Source organism: Falco peregrinus, chromosome 19 (assembly GCF_023634155.1).
Source record: "Falco peregrinus isolate bFalPer1 chromosome 19, bFalPer1.pri, whole genome shotgun sequence".
Lineage (NCBI taxonomy): Eukaryota > Metazoa > Chordata > Aves > Falconiformes > Falconidae > Falco > Falco peregrinus.
Window position 1 is genome coordinate 6,115,684 of NC_073740.1, and position 8,514 is coordinate 6,124,197.

The 8,514-nt window shown below is 63.9% G+C and overlaps 3 protein-coding genes across 5 annotated transcripts; all 3 read right to left on the reverse strand.

The window, feature by feature from the left end:
- Positions 1 to 206: 206 nt before the first annotated feature.
- Positions 207 to 1,718, reverse strand: DUSP23 (dual specificity phosphatase 23). Of its 3 annotated transcripts, none has more exons than XM_055792154.1 (4): positions 1,605 to 1,718; positions 931 to 1,203; positions 551 to 732; positions 207 to 381 (listed from the first exon to the last, which is right to left on the reverse strand). In XM_055792154.1, exons 2-4 carry the CDS (start codon positions 1,198 to 1,200, stop codon positions 357 to 359), a joined length of 477 nt encoding a protein of 158 aa, XP_055648129.1. In that variant the 5' UTR covers positions 1,201 to 1,203; positions 1,605 to 1,718; the 3' UTR covers positions 207 to 356. The 3 variants fall into 3 exon arrangements, with proteins under 3 accessions (XP_055648129.1, XP_055648130.1, XP_055648131.1); XM_055792155.1 differs by lacking the exon at positions 1,605 to 1,718 and adding an exon at positions 1,504 to 1,528; XM_055792156.1 differs by lacking the exon at positions 207 to 381 and having other exon boundaries at positions 547 to 732.
- Positions 1,719 to 1,993: 275 nt separating this feature from the next.
- On the reverse strand, positions 1,994 to 4,294 carry LOC129782869 (serum amyloid P-component-like). Its single transcript, XM_055792147.1, is given in 6 exon segments — positions 1,994 to 2,334; positions 2,336 to 2,444; positions 2,447 to 2,513; positions 2,516 to 2,568; positions 2,571 to 2,795; positions 3,376 to 4,294. Coding segments are annotated over 6 exon segments (687 nt in total). The 5' UTR covers positions 3,407 to 4,294; the 3' UTR covers positions 1,994 to 2,132.
- Positions 4,295 to 4,612: 318 nt separating this feature from the next.
- On the reverse strand, positions 4,613 to 5,663 carry LOC101912183 (serum amyloid P-component). Its single transcript, XM_005244363.2, has 2 exons — positions 5,600 to 5,663; positions 4,613 to 5,351 (listed from the first exon to the last, which is right to left on the reverse strand). The coding sequence occupies exons 1-2, from the start codon at positions 5,661 to 5,663 to the stop codon at positions 4,732 to 4,734; spliced, it is 684 nt and encodes a 227-aa protein (XP_005244420.1). The 3' UTR covers positions 4,613 to 4,731.
- Between the last annotated feature and the right edge of the window lie 2,851 nt (positions 5,664 to 8,514).

Below are 8,514 nucleotides of genomic sequence, written 5' to 3' on the forward strand. Positions count from 1 at the left end.
TGAGCAGCTCTAGGACATGCCTGCCAGCACCCAAAGTGCAGCCACTTGTGCTCCCCAAGGGCTGAGGCTGGGCAGAGACCCAAGAGCCAGGACCCCCACTCCCTGGGGTGTGGCTGCTGCTGGAGCTGGGCAGTGCAGCAGGGTCTCAGGGGGCCTGGCAGAACCGTGAGTGTGTGTGCTGACCGCTGGTTCCCCACACACAGACCTAGAGAGAAGCCACAGGAGAGTTGTTTAATGCGAGAGGGGACAGATGGCAGCACCTCAGGGCTGGGAAAGGCCCCCCACCATTTCTGAGCAACCATCTCCATCAACGACCACCTCATCCATGCTGCCCCCAGGGAGAGAGATGGTCATGCTCACACCTTGCTGTCCTCTTCAGTGCTGTGGTGGGGCAGATGCCACAGGTAAGCTGGGCTTTGGGAGCCGCAGCTCTCCTCCCGCTCACTGCACCTGGCACACCACTGGCTGTGGCCCCAGTGCGGCACGGGGAGCCGCTCTGTGCAGGAGAGTGACATGGAGACAGGGCTCCCGGCTGCAGCGCTGCACCTACCGAATGTGCTGGTAGAACTGGATCACGGCTTGCTCCTGCTCCCGCGTCTCGATGGAGCCAGGTCGCAGTCGCCGGATCTCCCGGATGGCGTCGCTGCCATTCATCTTCTGTGCCTTCACCAGGTAGCAGGCCAGCATGGTGCCCGTCCGGCCATGCCCCAGCATGCAGTGCACTGCCACAGCCTGGCCACCAGCACCGCACCATCAGGAGGGATGCAGGTGTCGCTGCTGCAGCCCCTGGCACTGCCCCTTGGCACTACAGGCACTGTCTCCCTTGGCAGTAGCCCCTTGGTGTAACCACTTCCTGGGTGCCACCTCCTCCCCGCTGCGGTGCCACCCCCCGCAGCGCTGCCTCCCTGGTGTGATGCGTCCCCACCATACCTCACCGCAGGCATTGGCCTCCTCCACCAGCTGCAGGAAGCTCTGGATCTGCCTGGGCGTCGGGGGGCTGAAGTCGGGCACACGGAGCCGGTGGAGCTGGATGTCAGGACAGCAGCCGTGGTGCGGGGGCGCCCGCTCTGACAGCGACACCAGGTGCCGCACGCCCTGGCCCAGCAGGAACCGGTAGTGCCCCGGCTGCCGTGGCATGGCCAGGCCTGCCAGCCGCCCCTCCGCCACCCACGAGAAGTTGGGGGGCTCGGACGCCCCCATCACCTGCGGAGACAGGCACCGTGGGCCTCTGCTGCCACCTTCCCTGGGGACAGGGCGGCTCTGGGGACGCCAGCTGGGCCACGCCCCTGGCGGATCACTGCCAGGACACCGGGGACACCCGGGTCAGCTCCCCCACACCCCCCCCGGACCTCCCTGACCAGGCCTCTGGACCCCTCAACAGCCGCCCCCAGAAGAACGTGGCGCCCAGAACCGCCCGTTCAGGCCCCCCGAGATCCCCGGGCAGCCCTTGCAACCAGGCCCGCCCCCACCGCGGCACCAGCCAGACTCCCCCGTAAGCCGCACCGCCCGCGCCCGGCCCCCGTGGCCTGTCCCAGGCAAGGCCCCGGCCCGGCCCGGTCGAGCCCCGCAGACCGCTCCCCCCGGGCCCGCCCGCCCCGCCGTACCGGGGAGGCCGCGCGGCGGCAGCGCGGAGCGTGGCCGGGGCCGGGAAGCGGCTGCAGGGGGCGGAGGCGCGGGCGGGCGCAGAGCGTCAGACCCGAGCGGGGCTGCACCCGCCGGGGCTCCGGGCTGCACCCCCGGGGGATCCGGGACACGGGGCTGCCCCTCTCGGCCCCCCAGGCCTTGCCCCTGCCCAGGCCCCCTCCCCGCAGCGGGACTGGCGGCAGCGCGTGCCCCCCAGCGCTGGGCGGCCGGGCTCTGTCCCCCGACTGTGGGCCCCAGTGTCCCCGGGACGGAGCAGGGCCCCCGTGCTGGCGGGAGCCTTCCCCTGCTCCCACTCCCCCCACCCCGGCAAGTTTCCTGCGCCCGCATTAATTACCTGAGCCATGCCGAGCTTTGGTGGGCCTCGGGCTGCCCACCATTGCTGCATTTCAAACCCATTTCTTCATTTATGTGATGCCAGGTGGCGGGGGGTGGGTGGGGGTGGTGTTTACACAGCAGGGAAGGTGGGGGGCACACAGCCCCCGTGGCAATCACGGCTCGGCCAGCGCTTGCCAGCCAGCAGGAGCGAGAGCGCGGGGAGGCACCAGCGCCGTGCCCAGTACCAGGTGCCAGGGCCTTGGGCACACCTGGCCCACGACTGCGCAGGGGAAGTGTCTCCAGCCAAAGATGGGGGTTTTGCTGGGGCCATTCTGCATGGCACCGTCACCCCTGAGGTGGGAGATTCCTGCGTTCCGTGTACACATCCTGCATTTCCCCCATGGAAGACTGCTGGGCATCAAAGCTGCCCCTGAAGGCATCCTGCTCCTGCTCCTGCCCCAGCATGATGGCCACCGCTGTCCCCACTTCTGCAGCCCCTCACAGGTCCAGGGCCTCCCACTGAGCCAAAACCCAGCGATGCTGGTGGCTGACCCCACCAGCTGGTGCAGATATGCTCGCTCACCATGATCCCCATGGGGACACGGAAGGTAACAAACTTGCCCCCACGTAGAATTGGTACTCTGTGAGCTTGGGCTTGAGGAGGAGGATCCCGTCCTGCGCCTTGGTGGTGCAGAAGAGGCTGTAGGGCTGGGTTAGGTCGGTGTAGGACCACAGGTGCACAGTGACGTTCTGCAGCGGCTGCTTGGGCTTTGCCCTCACCAGCACGTGGGAGTCATTGGTCTCTTGGGGAAACACGAACACTTTGTGCTCCAGGTCTGGGAGAGGTGAGAAAGAAGTGGCTGCTCCTGCCATGGCAAAGGCATCTGGCCAAATCCCCCAAGGGGAAACAGGGCTGCAGCCTGCCGGTGAGGAAGCCACCACCAACCTGGAGGTGGCCTCCAGCATCACACCCAGAGGTGGATTCCACCTCCAAGACCGGCCGCGTGTGGGCTGTGATACGGTGAGGATGAGCTGCAGGAAGGAGGGGGAGAGTCCTTGTCCCCAGCCACCCCCTTGGCCCCTTCCCTAACATCTGTCCATAGGTTGTAGGTGACCACGGCAGTGGGTCTTGTTGGAGGAGGGGAAGAGGAGGATGTTGCTGGGGCCTTTCTACAGGGAGTCATGAATTCCTTCCTTCTCCCACAGGAACACCTTGGGGCTGAGCCAGGCCGGGTGCCACTCAGGTAGGTGGACACCCTGGGGCGGCCATGTCATTGGGTGGGGGGACACAGAGGGACCATGGCGCTCCCTCCCAGCCCCTTCTCCTCCCATTGCCTACGGGGCCAGAGATGCAGCAACTGCCTGTCCAATGCTGGTGCTGTGCCAGAAGCTGCAGGAGGGTGGGGAGTGCCTTACCTGGGGTCCCTGTGACCTTGCAGAAGAGCATCAGCTGCTGGTAGAGAGTGGGTGCTGACAGGTGAGCCTGGATCTAGGCAGTCACTTTTTCTGCAGCACCCAGATGAGAGTGCCAGGCTGGACAGCGGGGTCTCCCTGTTCCCACCTCTGTGGCCTGGCTGTTCCAGGCTGTGGGAGCCCCACATCCCTGCTGCCACCCCTGACACAGCTGTGCGACATTCCTCGTGGTGCCTGGCATTGTGTCCCTGCTGTCCCCCACTGCTGCCCCGACTTAGGGTGCCCCTTTTAGCCCTTTTGCTACACTGCCATCGCACCTCCTCAGCCCACCCCTATGCACCCTGCTGCACCCCCAGCACACGGTGCTGTGCTCATTGCACCCCTCTGCAGAGTTCTGGGTGCCTTCTCCATCCATGGCTACTGCCTGACCCCCATGCCTCCTCCTTGCACCTCCTGTACCCCTCACTGCACCCACTGCACCCCTCTGCAGTGCTCAGGGTGCCCCGCTGCTCCCGACTGCCACCACCACCGCGTGTCCCCCTATGGCCACTGCGCCCGTTGCTCCCCACTGTACCTTCTGCTCTCCCTGTGAGACCCAGAGCGGGTCACGGCACAACCCCCCTGCACCTACCTCACAGGGTAGCAAGGTCAGAAAGCACCACAAGGGCGAGGAGGCAGAGCCATGGCTGCCCCTTCGCACTGCTGAGCCTGGCCGCTGGCCCCTCGGTGGCGAGAGGGAACTGCAGAGCCACTGTGCTGCGGCCCTGGGGCTGCCCAGCCTCTGTGCCGGTGTAAGCATGGCTATGCAATGGTGATGTTTCCCCGTGACCTTCGTCCCCAAGTGCCTGGGGACACTGACCTATGGGGCTGTTTGGCAGTCTGGTGAGGGGCTCAGAGCCAGCTCTGCCCGGGAGCCTGCAGACCTGGCAGGGAGCCTGGGGATGGTGGGTGTGCATGGGGACAGGCATCAGGGATGGGTCCTGCATCCCCTGGGGCCTGCCCAGCCCTGATCACTTCTGCTGTTCTACGTGTGGTTGGGCAGTGCTGGAGCCAGTGGATCTGCACCCTGCCCGTGCAGGAGCCAGCCAGAGGGCAGCTCGGGGAGGGTGTGGGAAGGGAAAGGGTGCCCCAGGCATCAGTGATGGGTCAGTGGCAGCTGCTGGTACTCAGGGGGACCCTGTCAGGCTGAATGGTGTCCCCAGCCTTCCACAGCTCCATCTGACCCCAGCTCTGACCGGAACTCCATGGCTGGGGCATGCAGACGGCATCTTCTTGGCAGGCTGTAGAGGTGAAAGGTTGATGGGATGGGGAGGGGAGTGTCGGGGCTGAGGCCGCCCCAGCCCCGGATCCAGCCGGTTCTCATGGCCCCAGTGCCTCCCGGAGCCGGGGTTTCACCACCACATCGCCCTTCACTTCGTAGCTCAGGCTCCTCCAGCCTAAGATGGAGGGTGGCAGGCGCAGGGACTGGTAGGCAGCTCGCATCTTGTCTGGGGACAGCCCCACGTCCCACAAGTAGACATCGGCCAGCTCACCCGAGAAGGAGTTGTAGACGTCGAAGCCACCCCCGAAGGCATCCTGCTCCTGCCCCAGTAAGATGGCTGCCTCTGCCCCCACCGTGTAGCCCCTCTGCAGCCCCTTGCGGGGCCAGGGCTTCCCGTTGAGCCAAAACTCAGCAATGCCGGTGGCTGATTCCCAGCTGGTGCAGATGTGCTCCCAGTCCCTGTGGCCCTCGGGGACACGGAAGGTGACAAACTTGCCCCCCACGTAGAACCGGTACTCACTGGGCTTGGGCTTGAGGACGAGGATCTCATTGTCCTGCGCCTTGGTGGCGTAGGAGAAGAGGCTGTAGGGCCGGGTTAGATCGGTGTAGGACCGCAGGCACACCGTGAAGTTCTGCAGTGGCTGCCCGAGCTTGGGCCTCAGCACCACATAGGCGTCACTGGGGTCCTTCCGGAAGATGAACACCTTCCGATACAGGTCTGGGGGACAAGAGAGGGGATGGGGTGGGAGTTTGGATTGTCCTGCAGTCCCCTCTGAATGCCTCTGAGACTTCCTCCAGCCCCCCTGGGTGACCCCACCACCCTGATGTCCCCTTTGCTGACCCCAGCTTTGCTCCAGCCTCCTCCAGACCTGCTGACTGGGCTCTGGCATGGAGCAGAGGGCTTGGAGAGCTGCTGCCAGACCCTCCCCCGACCTGCCCTGCCCTGTGCCCCAGTGCTGCCCCTACCTTCCTGGGCCACGATCCCTGAGAGTCCGGCCAGGATGGCAAGCCAGAGCTGCAGCTGGCCCATGGTCCCGGGCGCTGTGGTCAGTGCCGAAAGAGATGTCGCCTTGGTGCAGGGCTGCTGCCCACTGGGTTTATGAGCTGGAGGGTGGGAGGGGAAATGCTTCCCCCCAGTCCTGTCCCTCGCAGCCTGGCGTGCCTGGGAGGAGCGATTTCATGCTGTCACATGGCGGTGCCGCAAGGCCCTGGGTCACCCGCCTGCACAGGCCTCCGCTTGGGGCTGTGCCCCGGCCACGTGCCCACTCGGGCGGTGGGGGCACCCCGACCATGTGGCTTAACCTTGGTCTTCTTGTCTCACCCCCATGGGCAAATCCCTGGTGGGAGCCAGCCGGTGTGATCCTAGCTCACCCAAGAGGCACAGGGGAAGCTGTGCTGGCTCCCTCACCCCGACCCATGGCTTGGGCATGTCCCCAGGCTCTGTTCACCCCGTCCTGGGCAAAGGGATGGGGCCCTAAGCCGGAGCCGTGGGCACCAGGTGGCAGAAGAAACGGCAGCAAAGCCGAATGGCTGAGGGTCTTGCATTGCCCGTGGGTGTCTGTGCTCTGGGCATCCCCTGAGGGTGTCCATGTGTCCTGCAGGCAGATGGGGCCTGTGCACCCGTGCGCTGTGCACCCTGCCCGGGTGCAGCCTGGTTGGGAAGGAGGAGGATTTCGGCTGCTCTGCGCTCAGTGGTGATGGCACTGGGTTGGGCTGTTGGGCTGCTGGGCAAGGGGTCTGGGCTGGGGGTGTGGGGCTGTTGCAAGGATACACTGTGGGGGTCGTGGATGGCAGGGCAACAGCAGGGTGCTCTTGGCCGCAGGTGGCCACCCCCTTTTTGCGGGACAACGTGGGCTCACTCCCTACCAAGTCAGTCCCTCAGTTTTCCAGGGATGAATCCCCAGGTCCCGCAGGACTTGGCTCAGCCAGGGCAGCTCCTTGTGTGCTGCTGTGCCATGCCCTGGACCCTGCGGGTAGGCAGATTCTGGCCCGGCCGTGGGCTTGTGCCCCTACATTGCCCCCACCCCAGCTCTCCATCCACACCCATTCTGCATCACATGTGCCTTGTGACCACACGTGTCTGTTCCTCGTGGACCATGGCTCAGATGCCTCCAGCGCTGGATGTAAATTACCCCACTTCCCACTAATAGACTGCAGAGCTTTGTTATGAACTTTTCCTGTTAATTTGGAGGCCGGAGGAGCATGTGCCTCCCACTTCCCATCCCTTGGCCCATGAGAGCCTGGCCAGAGACAATGGATGTCATGCCCCATGCCCCCTGCACCTCCCAGCTCCTGCCATTAAACAAGCTTGGCAAGTGGCTCTGAGATGTATATATTGTATATAATTCCCACTGCCTGATCTTGAATGTGACGCTTCTCTTGGCTTGTCAGGAGGGAGTGAAAAATCCCCTGTTGCTTCACATTGTTGCTGATTTTCCCATCTGCTGGAATTGCCCTGTGGAGCTGGGGAGCCCAGGACTGAGCCTCGGGGATCCCCACAGGCATGCGGAAGCCTGAGTCTGCTGTCATTGTAGGAGAGGTTGCCCATGATCTCCATCCAGCAGGCCCAGGGAGTTACTACTCCCCAGGGCACTGGGGCTCTGCAAATGAGGCAGGTGGGCATCAGGCGGTGATGCATCTGCCTGACTGCGGGTGCCTGCATCTCACGGCATCGCTTGAGACATTCCCTCTGATGGGCTGCTGCTCCCTGCCACAGAGCTGCTGCCCTGCTGGTGATTCACACACAGACTCGGTGCAGGTTGAGCAGGGCAATTTATCAGGGTGGGCCATGCTGTGGGGAGAAGGGAGGCTGCCTGCAGCTGATCCATTGGTGCAGGATTGTCCCTGGGCTGGCCCCGCTGTGCATGAAAAGCACAGATTTTCTCACAGCCTCCAAGGAGGGTTGCAGGCCCGCACTGGGTGCAAATCCCACCAAGCCACCTGCAAATGAGCCTGTGAGCTGTGGACCTGCTCACCACCCCATGGTCCTAGCCCTCACGGCCAGCAGGATGGGAAACTGCTGGGGAGAAGCAGCCAGGGAGGGGTGAGGTACTCACCACTGGGATGCAGTTGCCCGTGATGTGTGTCCCAGGATGGCACCTGCTCCTCTGTCTTTGGCGTTTCCACTAGTGCTGTGCGTGGCAGCCAATGCCCAGCCATGCATGCTCACTGCTGGGTGCTGTGCCCAGTGGTCCACGCTCTCCGATCAGTGCCACACACTGCAATGCACGCTCTCCAAGAGCTACGTTGCACGGTAGCACCCACTCCACTTGCTCTTCCTCAGGCTCTGCTCTTCCCAGTCAAAACGGAGGCGAAGGACTGCAGCAAAGTGGTAAGAGCTGCTTCATTAACAGCAGCCTTCTGGCCTGGCAACCCCCTTCACCCAAAGGAAACAAGTGGGCCACTGCTGCTGGTAAAGCCAGTGAGCTGCCCGTGCAAGCCTGCCATTTCTTGAGCAGGAAACAATCATTTCTTGGCAGAACACCTTAAATTAATGAGGAATTGTATTTACAAGCACCCCAGCTGTGTGGATGTTCCTGTTGCTGGCCCAGGCATGTGTGGCTTTTCATCCCAGGGGTGTCAGCTGTGGGCAAGCGTGGCTCCAGGATGTGGGGTGCATGTTGTGGGTGCAGAATGTGGGCGGCCGGCAAGGGGTCCCTGCAGCAGCACAGCCTGGGCACGTGGTACTTCCCAGCTCCCACACAGCAAAGAAATCCACAGCTCTTCCTTGGGATGCCCTGTTGGAGGCCAAATCCTGTGGGGTCACCCTGCAGCACTGGGGCAGAGCCATGGGCTCCCTGGGCTGCAGCAGGCAGCAAGGCCAGCTTGGCAGGGGACTGGGGGGCCGATGTGCCTGGTGGGAGCATCCCTGGAAGGCAGTG